Raw genomic sequence first — 22,590 nt, 5'->3', positions numbered from 1 at the left:
CATCTTAGACCCTCTAAGAGAAATTTAGAGGATGGAAGGAAGGGAGAGGTCTTCCATTTATTTTTTACTTTGGAGCACTAAATAGTTTCAGCCAAGGATATCCAAAGGAATACCACCTTTCCTATGCTCTTTGATAGCCAGAGAATACCATGCATACTTCCTTCACTCATGAAGTTTATGATGATAGCAACCAACTTAGATGGCATTAAAAGGGATTAAACTGATAGCTTTAATCAGTTTCTCCTCCCTGGTGTCCTGCAAATGCTCTGGGCATGAGATAGCAGAATCCTGAGCATCAGCTATGCTGTCTGAGGTTAATAGGAACTGATGTCCAAAACTTCAAAGAAAATTTGGTTAGGAAACATTTGATTAATTCATAGATGACAATGCTATCAATGGCTGCTAGGCATGAAAGCCCTATGTGACTTCCAGGATCAGAGATATTATGCCTGAATACTAGTCCTTGAAGAACAATAGCAGGTGAAAGCTGTTTTCCCCAAGTCCTCCTTGTGGGCTTTTCATGGGTATTTGATTTGTAACAGTGAGAACAGAATGCTGGACTACATGGATCTTTGGACAGATCTGGCACAGCTCTTATGTTCTTATGCAATCTAATGTCAGTTTTAGGATAAATTTTCCATGGTTGAAATGGAAATGGAATGGTTACAATGTAATATTTTCCTCTGTAGTCCTTTTAGGACCTTTGCCCTGCTCCTTGCATGAAAGATGAGGAAACAATGCAACTGCTTTGTATTTGCAGTTTCAAGATTAACTCAAGAAAATGAGCTCTGCCAAATTATGCTACTTAACATTTACCCTGCTGGTAGAGACTTTGGAAATAGCTGTAGTCAGTTTTGAATACCACCCCGCTCTCTCTCATTAGAGATGAGAGGATAAAATATCCTGTCAATGGTTGTCCAGGCATGACGGCAGGGAGATGAGCCACAGATCAAAGCAAAAACTGAACTTGTGTGCCAAAAGGTAAAACAAAGTAAGCTACCAACCAAATTTATAAATTATGAGCAGAAAATTATATTTAAAAACTGACAGAATCACAGAATTTGTGATAGGTGGTCTTGCAAAACTAGGAAGCCCACACTGTTTTAACAAAATGTGATTTCTATATACTACTCCCTTGTACGTGTAAGAAATTCAATCAAATGTTATCAGGATGGAAGATATCAAAAAGGTATGTGTCCTTTGTAAGAAACAAACAGAACAACAAGGGGAAAGGAAAACAGATGGAAGGAAATGGAACCAATATATCTGGCACTCATAATACATTCCCCCATTGTGTAAGAGGTGAATATTTATGCTGCATAATTATAGGATATGTAGAAATGGCACACATGCTTGCACTCTCTTAAACAGTTAATATACTGTTTAGTTGGTATGAACCTCCAGTTTTCACTTTCCCTGGGAGTTAGCCAACAATTTTTTCTTTTTCTTTTAAGTAAATCCTTCGCCCTTTCTCTAAATTTCTTGAAGAATGAAAGAAATGATGAAAACTGTAATTATTTTGCCCATTCACTGTGAGTAACTATCATGCTCCCACCTTTTGGTGTTTTTAGGCAATGAGTTACATAAGTTGTGTCAATGGGTAACTTACCCATATTTGGTTCACTGCTCAGAAGCAAATGCAACCTCATATTTTTTAAAAAAGTAGAAATCCAGGAGTTTCCTATAGCTGAGTTTAGGCAGCAGTGCATCTACTAAAAATTACAAAAATCAAAACAAAACAAAACAAAAACAGGAATGAATTAACTCTTAACTCAGCTCTTGTTAATGTTTTCCCCTGAATTCAGAGACATTAGTTAGATCTCCAGAAATCATAGGCCTGTTGTAACAGAAAAGTCTTTAGAGCAACGCAAAACAGAAAGAACATGTATCAGTTTTGACTGACGGGTAACACTGTGTTAAAAATTACTTAACTTATGTTCTATCCAGTTGAATGGACAGTCATTAAGATTATCTACAGAAGGCATTTATTGTAGTCATATTTCTTTACTCACAGTAACTTGTAGGGCATTGTGTATTGCTATCTTCCAGGGCCTCTCCCATGTTTGCAAACGTTTTCACACAATTTTTTGGAATGAAAGAAATCAGCTGCCTTTTCACAACCATGCTAAAACAAGCCCATTTATTTTGGTAATTGCACTATAATGCAGTGCTGCCTAAAGCTGTGCAACAACATATAGAAAAGCAGATTTTTAAAAAATGTTAAAAACCCACTAGTAAAGGATGTACTCTTATTCCCACAAAAGAAAACAGACGGAGAAAGAAGCTTTAGTGAAGCACTGGATTAAGCACCTCATACAGAGAAGTCCGTTCCCTTAAAACACAAAATTACATCTAATAGGTTTCCTGTTATTTTAATCTGCACATTGATGAACCCATGTTTCTCCAATAACTGCTGGTACTCCAAACTACTTCTTTGCTTGCCTTCTGTCATACTGAGGGACTGTAAAACAGCTCTAGCAGGGTTTGTTCGCTTCTCATCCAGCACAGTTTCTGCTATTAGCAAAGCACCTCCTATATTTCCAAAGAAGGGAAAAATAGAAACACAAAAATAAAAAATGCTTTAGTTTTTTTCCTAACTTTGAGTTAATGTTTTATTTATTTTATTATTATTTTAGGTAGCTTTTGCATGGTCAGATTTGTTAATCCCCCCCTTCAGTTTTTTCACCTTGAACTTGCAGGGGATTTAGGGCCATTTTTCACCTTTAGAAAAACAGACACACAAAAATTGAAGTCATTTTTAATTATTATTTTAAACAAAACCAGAAGTACCTATTCAGGATTGGGATGGCAGAGTGCAGAGGAAGAGTATTTAACTTTTTATCCACAACAATGGCCACTGCCTTCCCAAGCCACATAACTTAATGCTTCTAATTTTGATCATGAATGTGAAGTGTGTGTCGTGGGGGAGGGAGGTAAAATTAAATCCCTCTCCCTGCACACTGCTGTCTTGATTCAGATTCTCCTAAGGCTAAATTATTCTTATTTTGTGCGGTAAATCGTAAAACAGCTGTGGGTAAAGCTGCAACAGATTAGAAGGAAAACTGCCATTGGTGTGAGGGAAAGCATAGCTCTCTAGTACCTCCATGCTAGGATTCTGGCCTTAATCAGGCCTTTTCCAGTTGTAAAACAAGTCAGATAAAAGAACTGCATTAACATGCAGAGTGGTGCAGCTAGGATGGGACCTTGGAGCCAAGCTGCAGGGTCCATAGCTCATATCCTTAGAAAACAGAAATAGGTGAAGGGGAAGCTGCAAACAGGCCTGGCACTGCTACAACTTCCTTTTTATGTTTGTTTATAGTGCAGGGCAAGGGAAACCAGTTGGGTGCCTACATGATCATAGATTATATTTATTATCTTTCAAAAGATACTGACATTTTCTATAATGAAATGGAGTTTATTTCCTGGTAAACCTGTATAGCATCTTGACAACAGAAACAAATTCCATTTTATTCCTACAATCATGGAGATGTTGTAATCACAGTAAGTTTAAATGCAAACCATCATAAGCTTGATATACTGCTTTTGGAGTGTCAGTATATAAGCACTGGGACTGGGTGCTGACAGAAGAGAAACTAAAGTTACATGCTCAACAACTGGACTAACATAACATGGCCATTTAAAAGGAACCCCTGTCAGACCAGTAAGTTCAGGATCTAAGATTACTGATCTGTGCTATTGTATATGAATTCTGGGTGACATTTCATGTGCTCCTAAGATAGCATTTCCTCAAAATCAAGTAAATTCAAGCCTTTCAGAGAAGTCTCTCATTGAGCAGATAGTGCATCGTCATGGCACAATTGTTGCAGGGAAATTTTTATCTCATGAACACATTCATGGTGGGAAAACTGTCTGTGAAAAAATAATACTTTGATTTCTATTTGAAAGGCTATGGACAATTAGAAGTTGGACAATTAGAAGTTGATACATGAGACACTGCTGGCCCCCAGCACTGCATTCCTTCTTTGAGAGAATGTTGAGTTTAATGAGCTATTTTTTATTTAATAGAAAATACTTAATGCATTTTAAGATTACAAATACTAGGTATTATACTGTTCCAGTTCTTGAATAGACTTTTACTAACATTTACAAATAAAAACAATTGGAAGCACCATCATTGGCACCATCATTGACTCAGCTGTTTCCTCTTTTTCTACACAAAGCTGCAGGGCTATATGAACATTTTTCTTCTTTTTAAAATACTGGCTCCATATCTCCTTGCACCACTGCAGCATATGTCACAATGATCAGCATCGAAGCAGTGGGAGTAAGGAAAAGCTACAAATTAATAAGCCAGGCTATATTCAAGTGTTGTGCAGCTACACAAATTATATTTAAAGTCATAAATATTTTTCATTTCTTCAAGTATAACACAGCATATCATATTGTTCAGTAAACACCAAGAAAAAAGAGAAAAATAAAAACTCTTACCTGGCTTGCAAATAGTGAATATTTTGCTTAACAGTGTATGTAGCTTTTCCTCAGAACAGTGATGTACAACTCTTGAAAGAATATAAAGATCAGCTTCAGGAAGATTATCTTTGAAAAAATCACCTGTTTGAAAAAACATTTTTATTGGTTTTAAGAATTATGACTACTTTTTATCTCAGTACCTTTGTATGTACATTAATATCCTCAGCAAGTCAGTATTTAAAATTCCCAGTGCAGAGACATTTGGGAAAGGAAGAAAGAAGAAGGTTTCACCACTGCATTTTTATAAATTAGCAAGCAGCTATGTTTAATTATGCTGTTCACAGATCCCAAATAAAAAGGGAGTCAACTTGCATCAAAATCAATACTTGACATTTCATAAGTGATAATGTACATAATGTTTCTTCATCTTTATGTAGAAAAATAATCTTATGTTAAGCAGTGCAATATGTAAAAGAGTATACACTGTTAACACATATCCTTTCACCAGAATATTTGCAAAAAAAAAAAAAAAAAAGACTGCTCAGCCTCATGAGGATTAGACTCATTTGCATATACACAGATACTAACAGTCTACCAAGGATGAGGACAGTATTTTCTGCCAGAATCTGCATTACCTCTAACATGTTTGCGTCTGCATTCTACTAGTGGGAAGAGCCAAAGACCGTAAAATGGACCAAAGCCCACATGAAATGATGCTAAATTCCCAATGAGCACTTTGTCTGCCACTTCTCCATCCTTGCTTTCCAGGTTGCGCTATGCTTTACAGGTGTGCTTACCTGATATGAAGGATACTTGAGTACCATGTTGTCTTGAAGGCTGAAAGTTGGACACACTTGTGATGACATCCGGAAGATCAAGTACAGTGACTCTCATTTCTGGGTAGATGTGAACTAGCTCACAGGCTAAAGTTCCTGTGCAACCTGTAGAAAGCAAAGTATCAAGAGAGTGGAATTTCTATGAATTCAAATTCATTTAAAATATATAACTGGCATTTATCACTTAGGTTAATTTTTAACACTTTGCAAGGAACTTGCAGAAGCTGTGGAACTTTTCAGTGTATCCTTCAGAATGTACAAACCCAACCCATGCATTCGGTTTCTGGACAATGAGATTACCACAAAGAGGCCCTGAGCTGTTAGGCAGTTTTGAACAGTTCAGCTAACTGAACCAAAAACAAAATGAATATTAACTATACTAACCTTATGATTTCATCTGCTCTATCTGAAGTAAACTAAAAGGCTTATAAATTTTATAAGCAAATGTACTCAAAAGGAAACCAATTTATTTAGAAAACCATACAATTTAAAAACAAATTCTATGATGATTATGATTACATTTTCTATGAATTATTGCTGGAATCCTTACCTCCTAAATCACATACAGCTCTGAACTGTGAAAGATCAAAAGCTGTGCCTATATCTTTTGCTGTCAGTTTGGAAATGCAATGCATAGCACTCATAACACGCTGCTTCACTTCTGGAGTTTGGCAATAAAAATCCTTTTTAAAAAAGAAAGATAAAATAATTAGGGTAAACAGTTTATATAAAATGGAGATGTTTATAAGCCTAAAAATGATCGTATGGTTGGTTTTAATGCTGCAAATGAATTAACTAAGGGTTATAATTAGTTTAAAATATAATTCAAATATTTCAGACTATCTTGGAAGAAATCTCAGAGAACAGAAAAAGTCATCATGATGTTATAATGTCAGAACAGAGGGCTCACCACAGAATTTGCACTCTCCTAGACAGATTTTTTCCTAATACTGGCAAATTACTTGTGAGATCAAAACATCAAGAGAGAAAAAAAGTATCTCTGTGGCACATATATATGATTGCATGATCTTTCATACAAAACCCTCTTTCTCCAAAGAAAACTCAGCAGCAATGAGAATGGTTTTCCTTGACATACCAGTTTTGAATTTGGTTCCAGGGTAAGGTCTGAAAGCATATAAGGCGGCCCCCATACTGAAGCTAAACAGCATCGGTGCTTGGAGGGATGACTGTCTGGAACCATATGTTGCCATCTTGAATTCCACAATGGGAAAAAGGTGGGATATCAGTGTAATCAATCAATCAAATCTGAACTACCTGAAACAGGTTGCCCACTTTCTTCACAGATGCACAATGGTTTTGTGAGGTTCCATCCTTGACTGCCGCCTCCAAATGTGTATACAAGGGCCACATGTGCTCATTACAGTGAAGAATGTAGTCATGAAGTGAATATTCACTGTTTGATACTAGATACAAATTTGTCAGCTCTGCATTGCTGTAACCTTTAAAGACATAAAAAAAAAAAAAAGAATCCTGCAAAATGTTCTTCAAAGTACCATTTTTAATTAATTCATCTGAAATCCCTACCAATGGATAGGGATTCACAGCTCTGCTGTACAGATCAACCCACAGTTCTGGATACAGTTTAAACAAAAACAATATTTTTTATACTCAGTTTGAATATTTACTTGGCACCAAAGCATTCAGTGCAATGAAAGGCACTGCTGCTAAATACACTTACCAAAATAAGGCTTTAACAGCAGCACAGAAATGGGAAGCCTCCCATGCTTAAGCTACATGCTCTTCTCCCATAGGGCTGAGCACACTCATACAGGCCCAAGGGTTGGCCCAAGCTATTAGGAGGTCTGCATCAAAGATGCCAGGTCACCTCCTACTCAATGCTCCTAAGAAGCTAAGCATTACCTTAATGCTGCTATTTGCCCCTGAAAGTGTCCCTGAACCCAACTGTACATTTGGGGACAAAGGAGCAGCAGTGGGGGGAACATCATGGGGAGAAAGTTCAGTGTTTTTAATTCAGCTCATGCCCTTCCATCCCCATATGGCTGCTATTTAAAAAAAAGAAAAAGATGCAATGATCACACAAACAGATGATATATTTAATATTGTATCTACTTGGTCCCTAATTTATGCTTTCTCTTTAAGGCCATAGCAAACTCATCATCCTGGCAGTGAAGTTACTTTTGGCACATGTTCCCCCACCCCAATTATATGCGTCCATGCTCTAATGAACAATCCAATTGTTTCATGCGTTACCACAAGTTCTTCTTGTGACCCTCCTCCCTTAAGCAAAAGGTTACCTTGATGGCTCTTTTCCAAGAGGCCAAGAGAAGTGCAGGCATCAAGTAATCGTTCTGTACCACACACAGAGGTATTAAGTTGATTTGCAGCATCAGCTGTGGTCATGGTGCCTTTATCTTTGAGAAGATCGAATACCTTCAGCTTACAGGCCACAAACATAGCCTGCAGATAAGAAATGCACATATATTACTAAAAAGAACCCCCCCACCTTAAAGAAATCATGTTGATACATAAGCCATTTAGTCCTGCTAAGGTGCACTTTTAGAGGTTTTGCCCTTCTGGGACAGATAAGTTTACATGCACACTTCTTAGGTAAAATGTCTTGTTGATTCAAGGCAATTATGTCCAGCACAGAGTAGTCACATGAAAGCCAGCATCTGCGGAATTGTTTGTTTCTATTGATTTTCTTTCCGTTCTGCACTGTTACTTCTTTCACAGTTTGTCCTGGCCATCAGACGAAAGTTAAACTATGGTAATGATATTATACAGAAAACCATGCTTGGTCATCTCAGCAGAACCTGCCACCTGAATGCACTTCTGATTTCTTGATTGCTTAAAAGTCAACAGATACTCAACTCTTTTGAAAATATATCATTATGAACACTGAAAATATCCAAAACTGGTGTAGGTGCCAAGTACTCACAGACGCACATTGTTAAACAGATTTTTTAAAATAAAAGCATGTCTACTAGAAATACATTTTTCACAGCAACATGGCTGTGAGCAGAAGGCAGCAGGTAACCTGATTTATCTTTTGGTAGAAGCAACTTTTCAGCAGACACTGTGACAATGCTAGTAGCAAAGGAAGTCGGCTTATGCCAGGTCAATCTCTTTGTCCATCCAGCCCAAAACAGTCTGCTTGAACTAGCAGAGGCTACAGATTTACTTTATTTGATTCCAATGATACACAAAGGTTTAAAATAACAAAACTTTCTCTCCTACTAGAGTTTGGGTAAAAACACCAGGATGATTTGAGGTCTCTAGAACTCAGACAATTGCCTTTAAAATATGAACACATGTGTGAGATCCATATACAGTCCATTCCACATAGCAAAAGAAGAAAAGTTTTTACATATTTCTATATGAAAGAATGAAGAGTGTGTTACCTTTGATGCTTTGAAACCATCCAGAAGGTGCACAAGGGTAGGTGGAACATGTGCTGCATTTTCTGCTGCTACATTCTGACCTTCCACAGATACCCTGTGGTTGTGATTGCTATCTATGCGCTTTCCCAGGCTACTGATAACTCCATCACTGTTTAGCTTTTTAGCAACTTCCAACTGCACATTCTCTGAAGAGTCACCTTCTCCATCACTTAGGATCTCAAAGGTCTCTACTGAAGGAATTGAATCATACTTTAGATGATGAATGGTGTGCTTTGGGGGTGGGTAATACAATTCTGCTAACTTTTTGCAGAAATGATTCAAAGGAAACCCCACTACATTCAAGAAATCTCCATGAACATATTCCACTAACATTCCACCAAGCGCCTGGATTCCATATCCACCAGCTTTGTCCCTGAGAAAGTAAAAACAAAATAAAAACAAATACTCTGAATGACTGAGTATCATAATTTCAATTAATAGTTGTACTTTGTATTTAAAAAAAAAATCAACAGTTCGGTCAGAATCCAATAGCTACAAGGTCTACCTAGCCCAGTGGAATTCGTGTCTTTCTTGCTTTTTTTGAATAGTTGACCCCTTGGTTTCAGAAATAGTTCACCATGTGGCATATGTGGCAGCTGTTTAAAGCCCACTGAATTAGTGATGCAGTCCTTTGACTCTTGAGATGCAATTTATTAGAAATTTTGAACATATAAGACAGGACCCAAAACTAGACATTAAGAGGAAGGTTGCTCTGGAAAGCTGCAACCTCACACTTCTTTTCCTGGTCCCACAAGTTCAAGTAAAACTAGATAGCATCACCTATTAAGTCAAGACCTGCAGAGCACTTACAGCAGCAGACTGACCAGCATTTTGCTGCTAAGCAAACATGAAGTACTAGTTTGGGAATTTTGGTACATTACATTCCTGGACTAGTATTTCACATTTGCTTAACACATGTAATATTGGCATGTGGGCCCAGGGTACATACAGTGTACTTTCCTCACATGGCAAGCTTTCTAGCAGCATCCGATCTGTGTTCAAATTCTGTTACTATCTCTGAATGACTACTTACATTGGCTCACCACTGTGAATATATTCCCATAAGAGTTCTTCAGAAAGTTCAGAAAATTTAACTTTAGTTTCTTCATAGAAATCTGTTATATCGGTCTCCAGTTGATTATCTAGAAAATTATGAAACTGATTTGCAGTTTAGGTAAAAACTGATATATCAATAAAACCCCTAAGATGCAATTTATTAGAAATTTTGGACATATAAGACAGGAGCCAAAACTATACATTAAGAGGATGGTTGCTCTGGAAAGCCACAACCTTACACTTCTTTCCCTAGTCCCACAAGTTCAAGTAAAGCTAGATAGCATTGCCTATCAAGTCAAGACCTGCAGAGCACTTACAGCAGCAGACTGACCAGCATTTTATATGCATAATAGTGTGTCTTTCTGGGCAGAAAGCTCCAGGAGAAAGGATGGGTTGGTCCTTGGGAGTTGCCTTCTGAAGGACTACTGCCTCTGAAATAGCCCTTGAGAAGACATGTCTCAAGGGCTACCTTGCCTTTTTGTTCCTGGCACTTCCTCCCAAAACACCACCACATTTGAACCTAGGATACAACTGCAAAAAAAGACCAGCAATTCAAGGGCCAGGTGAGTTCCTCTCCACAAATGGGGTGCCTCCACTGAAAGAACCATTACTCTTGCAGCCAACTGCCTCACCTCAACTGATGATCTTAATATACATGTAGATAAAATGGGGGAAGACATTCCTTCAGAGAACCTGGCCAAAAGCCATTTAGGGCTCCGAAGATTAAAACTAGTATTTTGAGTTGGGCCTGGAAATAAAATGAAAGTGGAAAGTGAATACTAGATTTACTAATTTTATAATAAATAGCCTTCCTAATACTGGAGAGGCACTTGGGCCCAAGATATTGAGAAATGCTTGATTTTAACTTGACCTTCCAAGTCAAGAGTGTTCTGTCTCTGTTTAAAGGAAGGACTTTTCTTAAAGTCTTGAAGGTAGCACCAAAATACACCTGCAAGAAAGTCCAGTATAAATGATGGTGGAAGAGAAACATGTCACAAATACTATTTCAGAGTATCATCCTCTGCCTGTTAACCAAAATTTTCCTTAATACCAGCATAAATAGTTCAATAGGATTTACTTCTAACAGATGCTATAGGATTGCACTGTAAGAACCTACTGTATTTTGAACTGTTACAAAAGCATGCAGAAATGAAATATTTTCAGCAGAAGTGCTTGTGTGTTCAAAAAGTTATTAGAAAATATATTTCTAGATATGAGAAATGGGTTGCAATTGATGCTGGCAATAGTGCACCAAACAGTGCATCCAGATTTTCTTCCCATATTCTTTATTCTTCCATGATGCCCATAAACTTTGTATTATGGCTCCAACTCTAAGACTAGCCTCCCTGTGCGGCCTCTTTTCTTCTGCCTCACACATGTGTTGTATTTGAATTTTTGACCATTTCTACATTTGGTTATTTTGGTCTATGGCTACACAACATATGAATCTCAGAACTAGAATTGCCTTGGTTAACTCTTCCAGTCTGCCATTGCATGTAGGCTGTTGTCCTGCCTCTCAAGGTTTGAGGTTATTCAAACCTTGAGGTCATTCAAACCTAGCTATTGCAGTCATGTTACTTATCTCTTGAATAGGAGTTGCCAATATTTCATCAGCTCCAAAATGGATAAGGATCAAGGCCTATCCCAGCAATTCTGTTCATTTTACAGCAGAGTCCTCGAAAAACAAAGTTCTTTGCAGAATGAACACAGAGAGAGAATCACATTCCTGAAATGACCACACTCACTGAGACATTCAAGATACGCAAGCTGCAGAGCTAATGAGACTTTTGACTGGATGCAGACATTTATGTTAGTTACGTTAATTACCATTACTGCTGCAGTGGATGATTGCGACTCCAGTGAAAACACTGTGCTCCTTGCCATTCAACCTGGTAAGGTCAGATATAATTAGTTGACAGCCATTCTGCAACCAATATTAATATTTTAACGAATCTGACATTAATTTAGTCCTGTTCTGTATCCATCTTGGTCACTTGAAAATGGGCAAGTGAGCACTTGCATGTCACCAGAAAAAGCATATGAATATACATATTTATATATTTGTACATGCTTGTTCCATGAGCAATGCACACCATGTAGCTTATTTGTAGTGTGGATTGTCATTCTGTGCAAACTCAACCTATATGCTTTTGGGGTTACTGTTTTCCATCTGTAACAGAAGTGGTCCTTGCTTTGGAACATAAAAATAAAGACTTAATGAGAATTATATGGTTGACATATAACCAGTAAATAAGTAAAATACACACAAAATCAAGAGATACTAACTTTTCTAGGAAACCTAAATATATGATAGATAGCCAGGTCAGATTATGTCCCATTTAGTAATACTGAACAACTTAAAGACATTTGGTGATTTAATGAAAATTGTGACATGACTGCTGGAAAACAACCGGCGATTTATGTACAACTTTTTAAGCTTATATATCTATATGACAAACACAGATTTAGAAAGTAAACCACTGATTTCTTTGATATGAGGCTTGCATAATACATTGCATATATTTTTTATACTCTGGGAGTAACTGCACTGGAAAACTGGTTGTAATAGGCAACCTTAATGAAACTAAATGCATCCCATTTCTTAATGCATGCAAATGAAAAATGTATCAAAAGAATTTCTCATTTGTTTTCCATACCCACAAAGAACTAAAATAGAAATTGCACTGGAGATGGTTAGACCTGTGGATATTGGTATTTTAAATGATACTGATATTTTAAAATAATAAAATTATAAACCTTGAAAGCATCTTATAGGCATCTTGTTTGTCCACTGGTTTCTCCAAAATTTGTTTGTCTATTGTCTGAAATGGAAATATATACAGATTTGTACAAGGTATATGCACTTTTTTAGGGTGAAATTCATATCAAACTATAGGTTTTCCAAGAATCATAAGCATAGAAATTCTAATTAGTAGGCAAAAATAGGTCATCAAGAAGTCCTGACTGCAGGTAAAAACAACAGGTTTCCACCAAAATACTTACTATTTATTGATATTATCACTACATTAGGCGGAATAAAATTTAGTTTCAGTGCTTAAATAAAACATGAGACCTTCCAACCCACAAATCCCACATAAAGCATGCACTTTTGATAGCATGGGTGGCAAGGTTCATTCACTTGTCTGCCTGATAATCCTCTCTTCATGGTGGAGAGGACCTGTGTTCCTTTGCCATACCCATCATGACATGTGTGCTGTGGAAGCTCTACGCTAAGGGTGTTGAACCCCTTTCAGTTTATCAGAATCCCACAATCTTAAAACAGAGCATCAAAGTGTAAAAAGGTAGCATATGTGTATGCAAAGATCTCTTGTAAAATTACATTTACAGAGGAGTAACTCAGTTTTGAAGAGAAAAAAGAGTCCTCTGGCCAGTTAAAGACTGTGGCCATGTTCACATGTAACAGCTGCCCATAGATTTAGCAAATCTGAGTAGTCATGAACTAGTAGAAAGCAGCAAGTATGTTGCTTCTGTCCATCTGCCCTGATCCACTAATGTAAACCATACAGGGGTGCTCTGTCCCTGACTTGTTCATTATGATTTCTGAACTTCTCACATAAATATGACTAGATGAAGAGACAGCCATGCAGAAAAGCCTAAGACTGGACTGTTTGTACATGACAGTAGAAAGGCATATTAACTGAAAGATGGTCTGCCAGATCTAACTTCAATTGTGCAATTAAGGTACAGATAAAACAGAAAGTAGATGAAGTTATCAGTTCCTAGTATATATCATTAACTCACCACTATAGTGTCAGCTCCTATAACAACATCTGGCGTTTTAAGATGTTTCTGAAAAATATTTTTTAAAAAAAATCATCAATTTTCCACCTTAACAACAACCCTTCAGTAGCCTCGGAATGTTCTCCATGAAACTGCTCCCTAGTAGACAAAGAGGAGGTGTATTAACACAGCAGAAGCCACCTTGAATTCATTGTCTACACCAGCTTTCTCCAGTCTAGAACCCTCCATATGCTTTGAATTTCAACTCCTAGCAATCCTGTCTACTGGCCTTATTGGCTGTGGTTGATAAGTGTTGAAGCCCAATACATCTGGCAGGCACCAGGATGGGAAGGCTGTTGTAGGCTATGAACAGATGTAAGGTCCTAAGCAGGAGTGGAAAGAGCAGATCTTATTGTTCACCTTTGCCCCCAAAAAGTCCCAAGTCAGCCTTTTAACATCCAAGCTAAATTTACTTAATGGTAATTAATGGACTGAATGCCTAATTAAAAGTAAACCAAATCAGGCTTCACCCAAACCAATATATTTGAAATGGTGTGCCCACCAAACTGATTTGAAATGTATGACTATTGCAAGATAGGCATCTTAACTGACCGCAGAAATACGACTGCAGAAAGATACGACGGGACTAACACCCAGCAGTTGTTCTAGTGCATCTGCTTGCACAACCCATGTTGTGAAAACTCAAAATGACCTTAATGCCATACAGCACCCTGCTGCATATGTGATCATTCTTAAATACTGATGTAGCTACACAGCTGGCTGTTGCTAAGCCAACACCAACTTTGGCTTAACTTCTAGCCTTGCTGCCATTTCTCTAGATTTTCAACTGACAATTGAGATCATCTCCTTCGTCACATTGCTTGTATGCCTACTTGCTTTTACTGTCTGTTACTCCCACACACATACTTTTTGTATCACATTCCTATCATAAAATCCCTCCAATGACCTCAAGGCAGAAGATAACAAATTATCCCATGTTCCCCACAACAACCCCACATACGCTTGGACCTTGTGAAATGCTCCACATTGCTTCATGCTTGAGTTTGACTCTGAATCCAAGTTTCCTTCTCCAAATGATCCATGTGCCCTCTGTTCTCCACCCAACAAAGCCAGACAATTGTATAATTCGAAATAATAAATTGTGGCAACAGTGGACAAGGCCTTGCTCAGCCTACAAAGCAGGGACATGAGAGCAGAACTGAGCACCCACTGATTAGAGCAGAGACGTGCCATCTAGATGGACATCAACAATGGGTTTCCCACCAAAAAGGCTCCCTATGTTATCTAGTTAGCAGTTGCAAAAACAGCATCATAGAAAAAAGCATAGGGTGGCTTCTATATCAATGCATATACTATCTGAAATTCTTGACATGCATATAATTAAAGGCAAAGCACAATAGTTCAAATAATTTATAAGTATTTCATTAGACAATAGAGGTAAACAACTTACTATATGCATTCTTTTTGCCACTTCAAGTGCCTTTTGTTTTGCAGTTTCTACAGCATATTCATAAGGAGCTGCAAAAGACGACTTCTCAAGGGTCTCTTTGAACCAGGAGGGAACAACTTCAAATCGGAGACCCTGTTAAGAGACAGACAAACCAAGTGACTTCAGGAAGAAAGAAAGTCTTTTAAGGCTCATTTATTGGCAGGAGGCTTTAAACAAAAAATATCCTGGCATCTTGATACTGTTGTATCCAATCCTAATTAGCTGGTATTGTTGTATCCGATAATTATTTTCAGTATGGATCCCATCTGGTCAAAATGGTACAATCACAACAGGCTTAGAGAAATCCCAAGATGTGCAGGCATATGAAGTTAGGAGAGGAAAAAACATCTTATGTTGTCTGAACACAGCTATACTAACAAGCCATGACTTGTTAACCTTGTCTCTTGTTCTTATAACCTTGTTCTCATGTCAGTTTTATTTAATTAGTTAATATTAGTATTAGTTAATATTACTGACTGGGTTTAATTTCTTGTAAACCTCCCAGAATCTATGGGAATGGGGCAGTATATAAATATTAAGATAAATAAATACAACCACAAGTAACTGATAAAGAAAAGTCATGGTCTGCTCTTGACTTGTGAATTGTAGGTTGTTCATCATAGTTTCTTATCCCAGCTTCACACAGACAACAAAATAACCCGAGTTTCAACAACAGCCCAAACCCAATTCATATTGACCTTTGCATGTGTGTTACCTTGTTTTCTGAATTGGCACTTCAAATAGATGAAGATTTGTGAGCTTTTTTCAGAAGGGTTATTCTTGGAGACTAGAGATGAAATAAATATCCTATGCCATCACTAGCACACACACAAAACAGGCTACCCAACTTTTTGCTTCCTAGGTAATATATAATTATAATACAAAAATCCACGAAAGGGAAGCTTGCAACAGGTTGGTCACAGCACTTCCAACTTCCTATTTCTAGGTTTGGACTCTGTCAAGAAACTGGTTTTCACTGACTGAGCTGATGTGCTATTTTTGTTTATCTGAGTTTTATGTCAGCTACAGTAAACATAATGCAAATGCCAATTATGTGGGATGAATTTTTTTCCAGTTCTTTATTTTTCTGCACGAAGTTTTCATTAGTTCATTAGCTAATAATGCCAGTTGTAAATTATAAATACAGTATTGGCTAGACAAGGCAGTTCAAAGTGGTAGATTAATGGCTGTTAACATATTGTTCTTTGATCTGCTAGCTGATTAGTATGTCAACAGTCTTCAGAACATTTGTTGTTCTTGTTGTTTACCTTGAATGGTACAGGAAGGACTTGTTTGCCTTTAAATGTTTACAAGTATTCAAATATTCTAATAAATTCTACATACTGTAAGATGTAAGCGCATTTTCCCTCAAATATTTCAGATCAAATACTTGTGGTGTATTGGGACAGAAAATTAACAAGGCAAACAGCTTTGCTGTTTACTAAATACAAAGATCACTCTAGCACATCAGAAAAAATCAAATGGAAACTGAAAAGTTCCTAATGCATTTTTGTTTCCAGAAAACCCACATTAGCAGAAATTAAACACATCCATATATGACAGGTCATACTATACTCCTCATTGCATCATTTATGTATTTTAGAATTAGGAAAGCCCTTTTGCACTGCATTCGTCATCTCTTGACAGGTATTAAAAAAAATGTTTCCAACTTAAACCTGAACAGCCTCTGCTGCCAGTCAGTGTCAACAATACTGAGCTAGATTTTATTTATTTTATGCCATATTTAATATTACACATATAGTATTTTCATAAAAACTCAAGATAGGTTACAGTAACAAAAAAAAACCCAACAATATGCAGCACTTGATTAAAATAGGATTAAGTCAGATATATATATTAAATCAACAATTAAATACTGGTTAAATAAAAAGAATTTGTTTTGGTGCCAAAGGGGAAAAAAAAATAGTCAGCACCAGGCAAACCTCCCTGGGGAGCATATTCCACAATCAAGGCGCCACTGCTGAGAAGGCCCTTCTCCTTGTAACAGCCCTTCTCACTTCCTTCAAGGAGGGCTCTTGGAGAAGGGCCTCCATAGAACAGTATACGTATGGGGCAGGTGTATCTTCTTATACCATGCAGGTGGGAAGCTTGGGAGAAGCTACCACTAGGGCATGATGAAAAACCTGAGTTTGTACTGACACTCTGAAGGAAGGTGGCACTTGTGATTTTGCCCACTTCTAGACCCAGGCTGATGGAACACCAGGATTGCTATCTGCAGGTAGGGGAGCAGCTCCAATATATCTGCTTTGGCATCTGGACATGTAACACACTTAGGCATGCATTACTGTTGCATGAGGGCTGACAACAGGCTCAGATTCAGCCCAGCTTGCCGCAACTCAAACTAATTGTTCTCTCCTGGTTTCCAACTTCAGGTTTGAATGAAAATGAACCATTTTCTTTTAAAGAAATTGCACAGGCAGGGACAGCATCTAGTCCATCCATCGCCCAATTTGGAGCCTTCCGGGTTTTTGGATGATAGTTCCCATAATTGTTTATTCTGAGGCTGATGAGATGCTCAGCAGATGTGCAAAGCACCAGCTTGGGGAAAGCTAGTCCATGCAAGCTGAACTAAGTGCGGTAAGGAGGTACAGGGTTAGGGTTAGGGAGACCATCTGTCCCTGCGCCTTGAAATAGCCCTGAGATTTCAATAGCTGCTGGACAAGCAGAAGTTCAACTGGTGCAGCAGAACTATCCCATGAACGGAACTGCTGATGCGACACGTTGCTGTGTCGCTATGTAGCAGTCGTACCAACTTTAAAAGTGGCAACCAGAAATGTTAAGCCGGCCTTCCCCAACACGGTGCCCTCCGGCTAGACTGAACTACAACTCCTAGCCAGATCTGGAAGGCGCCAGGTTGAGGGAAATAACCCCGCTGGTCCGCTAAGCTGAGCGCAGCAGCTCGGCAGGCGCAGGCGCGCCTCCAGCGCCGGGGCCTTTGCGCAGGGCCAGCTTGCACACTCACCACGTTGGTGAGAATCTCCTGCCTGCGTGGAGAGCCACTGGCCAGCACCACCCTCTTGTTGACCAGCTTCCCGATGACGGGGCTCAGCACCATGGCTGCTGCAAGACCCAAGAAGACGGCTCCTCCGCGAAGGACGGCTCCGGCGGAGCAGCGGCGGGCGGCGCATTTATCGCGGCGACACCAGCGCCACTCTGCCCCGCCTTCCCTTCCCGTCTCCCCTGCTCAGGTCCGCCCATCGGCGGGCAAGGGAAGCGAGCGCGCTCCCTGCTGTGCTCCGGAGAGAGGAGCAGGGAAAAGCTCCTCGCCGTTCTTACTTAGGCGCTCCAGCAGAGGCCGCGTTTGTAAATACAAAGATCACCTCCTGCCCACAGTGTCTTGGACCTGTGCAGGACAATGCAAATAAACGGAAAGATCCCCGCAGAGCAAAGCGCGCACGATCCAGGTTGGGAAATAATGACCGGAACACCTGCCATATTTGGGACTGGAGCATTGATCGTCACCCAGGGACAGAATGCCCGGAAGTGACCCAGGAGTATATAAATAAATAGTTCAGAGCCCTTACAAGCATTGCGGGGGGGGGGGAATCATGGCTGGAATCGCACAAAAAAATACGTTATTGAAAGGCAAACTTTCAATGGTGAGATCGAAAAACAAACGCTCTTTGAAGCTCCCAGTTTTCTGCTCCAACGAAACATCACAAAAAGGCAAACCAATTTCCTTAAGTTGCCTCTAAATGAAGTAGTCTAAAATTTATTCTCCCAAGTATTACTGCAGCAAAGTAAGAAAATTATCTCTCGATCATTTTCCCCTAAACGCAGCCCTACAACAAATCCCCTTACACTGTTAGCACGGGTACGCGTACACATACCGTCCTTTCATCATACAGACAATACACCCTCTTACTGGGATTTTTACCCACCTCCCTCCATTCAGTGAGGATTGGATCCAAAGCATATTGCTGGGGCTGCAGGAGGGGAAGGGAAATGTCTGTTGGATTTAGTCCAAGTTCCCCTTAGTTCAAATTACTGGTTATGCTGAAGATGTGCATTTATGCCTTCCCCTATAAACTGTGGAAAGAGTCAGAACAATACCATGCAATAGTAATCTCATCAGGTCTCCAGGTGATTTCCAGGGGCTTCTTTATAATTCCCAGCTGTTTAATTCTAACCACAAAATGGCTTTTCCTCACCTAAATTCAGCTGGTGATATGTGGGGTCTTGGAGGTAACCATGAGTAGAATTTGAAACTTGTTCTTGTACTGAAAACAAATTTCTGGGCTCGGAATATGTTCAGACATACACTCACCTTTTTTCCCAAGTGAAGGCGCTGGTTGGTGGATCCTGGGGTTTTAATAAAAGAATAAAGTTGATCCAACAAGCCTGACATCTGCCCATTCCTTATGCAGTGGTTAGGCTACTGTACTTGGATGGGGCTTATAAATGAGGGTGAATGGGAGGCCTTGGGAATATCCAGGTATCTCTTGATTTTCCCCATCTCACAGGGTTGTTGTGAAGATAAAATTGGCTTATGCCATGTATGCTGCTCCAAGCTCCTTGGACAGATGCAAATGGATTGAGTAACTTCTTAATCAAATAATTCCTGGAACAAAATCCAACAAGATTTCAGGTGTATACAGGCTGCATGATTATAGAAGAAACTGTATACAGTAGTATAGGAGTAGAACTGTAGAACTTATTGGCCATGAACTTCACTAGATGAGTTTGGACCAATTACTACATTTTAGTTTAACTTGCACAAACGGGTGGTGGCGGGACAACTCCAAGCACTCTTGGATGAAACTGATTATCTGGAACCATTTCAGTCCAGCTTCAGACCCGGGTATGGTACTGAATCTGCCTTGGTCGCCCTGTACGATGACCTGTGCAGGGAGAAGGACAGGGGGAGTGCGTCCCTGTTGGTTCTTCTGGACCTCTCAGCAGCTTTCGATACCATCGACCATGGTATCCTTCTGGATAGGCTTGTGGGATTGGGGGTCGGAGGCACTGCTTTGCAGTGGTTCCGCTCCTATCTCAACGGCTGATTCCAGAAGGTAGTGCTGGGGGCTATGGCTCTGCGCCATGGCAGCTATGCCATGGAGTACCACAGGGCTCCATTTTGTCCCCTTTGCTGTTTAACATCTACATGAAACCTCTGGGAGAGGTCATCAGGAGGTGTGGACTGCGGAATCATCAGTACGCTGATGATACCCAGCTCTACCTCTCGTTTTCCACTAATCCAGGTGAGGCAGTGGCTGTGCTGAACCGGTGCTTGGCCAAGGTAATGGGCTGGATGAGAGCCAATAAACTGAAGCTCAATCCAGACAAGACGGAGGTCCTGTTGGTTGGCGGATTGCGCTTCGAAGAGGGTGGATTTGACCTGGTCCTGAATGGGGTTGCACTCCCTCTTAGGGACAAGGTCCGCAGCTTAGGAGTACTCCTCGACCCAGAGCTTTCTTTGGAAGCTCAGGTGACAGCGGTGGCGAGGAGCGCTTTCCTTCAGCTTCGGCTGATTAATCAGCTGTGCCCCTACCTGGAGTACGACTGCCTGGCGACGGTGACACACGCGCTGGTGACTTCCCGCCTTGACTTCTGTAACGCGCTTTACTTGGGGCTTCCCTTGGAGACGGTCCAGATACTTCAATTGGTTCAAAATAGAGCTGCCAGGTTGCTGACGGGGACGGGGCATTATGTTCACATGACTCCAGTCCTCCGTCAGCTTCACTGGCTTCCCATTGAAGTCCGGGCACAATTCAAGATGTTGGTTATGACCTATAAAGCCTTAAACGGCTTGGGTCTTGGTTACCTGAAGGAGCGCTTACATCCATATATGCCCGACCGCCCCTTGAGATCTGCGGGAGAGGCCCTTCTTCGGGAACCCTCCATGAAAGAAATTAGGAGGGTAGGTACTCGGAGGAGGGCTTTCTCTGCGGTGGCGCCCAACCTATGGAATGCACTCCCCAGAGAGGTCCGCCTGGCGCCGTCGTTGTTTGTTTTTCGGCGCCAGGTGAAGACCTTTTTATTTAAACGTCATTTTAATTGTTAACAATATTTGCTTATTTATCTGGCCAGGGCGACTTCTTTTATATTTTATATTTTTTATTTATTTTATATTGTTAATTTTAATTTTATATTGTTATTTTTGTATTTTATTGTATTTTATTGTGTTGTAAGCCACCCCGAGGCTTCGGCAAGGGGCGGCATAGAAATGTTCTAATAAATAAATAAAATAAATAAACGACTGTAAGACTAAAACAGGAGTGAGGACTCTACCTTGATCTTTTTGGTGGAATATTTCTCTTTGCTAGAGAAATAATAAATAATAATACACTTTGCTAGAGAAAAGTTATATTTCTAGCAAAGTAAAAAGAAATCACAAGTATGCTTGCACTAAATGAGTTTGCTAGACTCTTTGTAGGAAAGTTCAAATATTCCTGGGTGAAGAGGCTAAAGAATGTTTACTAAGCTAACATGGCTGTGTCATTATCACAGCTAATGACAGAAAATCATTACAGCTCCCTTGAACAAATTTTCAGAAACCAAAGGAAGAAAATGAGTAAGTTGATTGAGCTAGAGAACAATGACACCAGAAGTTATCAGCAAAGTTGCTACCTAGGCTAGTTGTTTGGGTCAAAGATCACTGTGTCCAAGGTTTAGTTTTGAAACTGTTGGCTTTTACAAATGTGCACTGTAATTTTCACAGTATGGATTAGTGTCACAAGAGGGACAGATAAGCATTTTGCTTCACCATACCAGTAAAATTTATTTATTTATTAAAACATTTTTATGCTGCCCCATTCGCCGAAGCCTCGGGGCGGCTTACAACAATAAATTAAAATAACATTTTAAAATATATGTCTCCTGATACCTGTTTATCAGGTATCAAGTCATTCCTGCCAATAGCTGTGCATCACTGGAGCAAATTTTCAAGGACTGGGATTTTTGTTCATCCAGACAGCATTATCTGCAGCACAATTTCTGGACATAACAGGTGTGGTTAGACAGCAGATGCAGCTCAAAGGTCTGAAAATATATACCATTTTGAGGAATCTAAACAAACAAACAAAATACTGAATCTGTTCAAATTCATGGTTAGGATCTTAGTACTTGTTTTTCTTGTGTGCTTCCGAGTCATTTCCGAATTATGGCAACCTTATAAATGAAAGTTCTCCAAAATGTCCTATCCATGACAGTGATGTTCAGCTCTTGTAAATTCCAGGCTGTGACTTCTTTTATGGAGAGAATCCATCTCAGATCTGGTCTTCCTTTTCTACTTCTGCCTTCTCATTTGTCTAAAGATGGAAGATGGAAGCAATGGGAAAATCCGGGATGCTTACACATGAGATTGGAGATCATCTGGAGCCCATGCAAAATTTCCTTAACCAGGCAGGGTGATAGCACTTTAAAAGTGTCCTCTGGGAACATCCTTACTTGTGTGTGTGTGTTACTGAACCCATCAGGCCTTTCTTCCAGGTAAACACGAGCTGTAAGTATGAGCGCTAAATGCAGCCTGATATTATACATATTTATTTGAATTAAGCATTGAGAGCAGGTCAGGGCCGTCTTAACAGCATTATGGGCCCCGGGCAAAGCAGTGTACTGGGGCCCCTACGAC

At 39.6% G+C, this 22,590-nt stretch overlaps 1 protein-coding gene across 2 annotated transcripts; it reads right to left on the bottom strand.

The window, feature by feature from the left end:
- Positions 1 to 2,111: 2,111 nt before the first annotated feature.
- Positions 2,112 to 18,155, bottom strand: ASMTL (acetylserotonin O-methyltransferase like). 2 transcript variants are annotated; one of them, XM_044432812.1, is made up of 14 exons: positions 17,980 to 18,155; positions 14,958 to 15,089; positions 13,508 to 13,555; positions 12,503 to 12,567; positions 11,573 to 11,634; positions 10,617 to 10,694; positions 9,723 to 9,831; positions 8,651 to 9,062; positions 7,544 to 7,706; positions 6,543 to 6,727; positions 5,818 to 5,950; positions 5,229 to 5,372; positions 4,450 to 4,572; positions 2,112 to 2,532 (listed from the first exon to the last, which is right to left on the bottom strand). In XM_044432812.1, the coding sequence occupies exons 1-14, from the start codon at positions 18,070 to 18,072 to the stop codon at positions 2,312 to 2,314; spliced, it is 1,968 nt and encodes a 655-aa protein (XP_044288747.1). In that variant the 5' UTR covers positions 18,073 to 18,155; the 3' UTR covers positions 2,112 to 2,311. The 2 variants fall into 2 exon arrangements, with proteins under 2 accessions (XP_044288747.1, XP_044288758.1); XM_044432823.1 differs by lacking the exon at positions 10,617 to 10,694.
- Positions 18,156 to 22,590: the final 4,435 nt, after the last annotated feature.

The sequence above is a fragment of the Varanus komodoensis genome, unplaced genomic scaffold (genome assembly GCF_004798865.1).
Source record: "Varanus komodoensis strain SLA01 unplaced genomic scaffold, ASM479886v1 scaffold1, whole genome shotgun sequence".
In the NCBI taxonomy this organism is placed as follows: Eukaryota; Metazoa; Chordata; class Lepidosauria; order Squamata; family Varanidae; genus Varanus; species Varanus komodoensis.
This window is presented reverse-complemented; position numbering and strand designations above follow the sequence as displayed.

What these genes read in the sequence shown, in the direction of transcription:
- ASMTL (XM_044432812.1), bottom strand. Translation starts at nt 18,072, where the DNA reads ATGGTGCTGAGCCCCGTCATCGGGAAGCTGGTCAACAAGAGGGTGGTG. An exon ending in AGGAGATTCTCACCAACGTG is followed by an intron (nt 15,090 to 17,979) that starts GTGAGTGTGCAA and finishes GTCTCTTAACAG; the next exon opens with GGTCTCCGATTTGAAGTTGT. An exon ending in CTTGGAAAAGAGCCATCAAG is followed by an intron (nt 6,728 to 7,543) that starts GTAACCTTTTGC and finishes ATGTCTTTAAAG; the next exon opens with GTTACAGCAATGCAGAGCTG.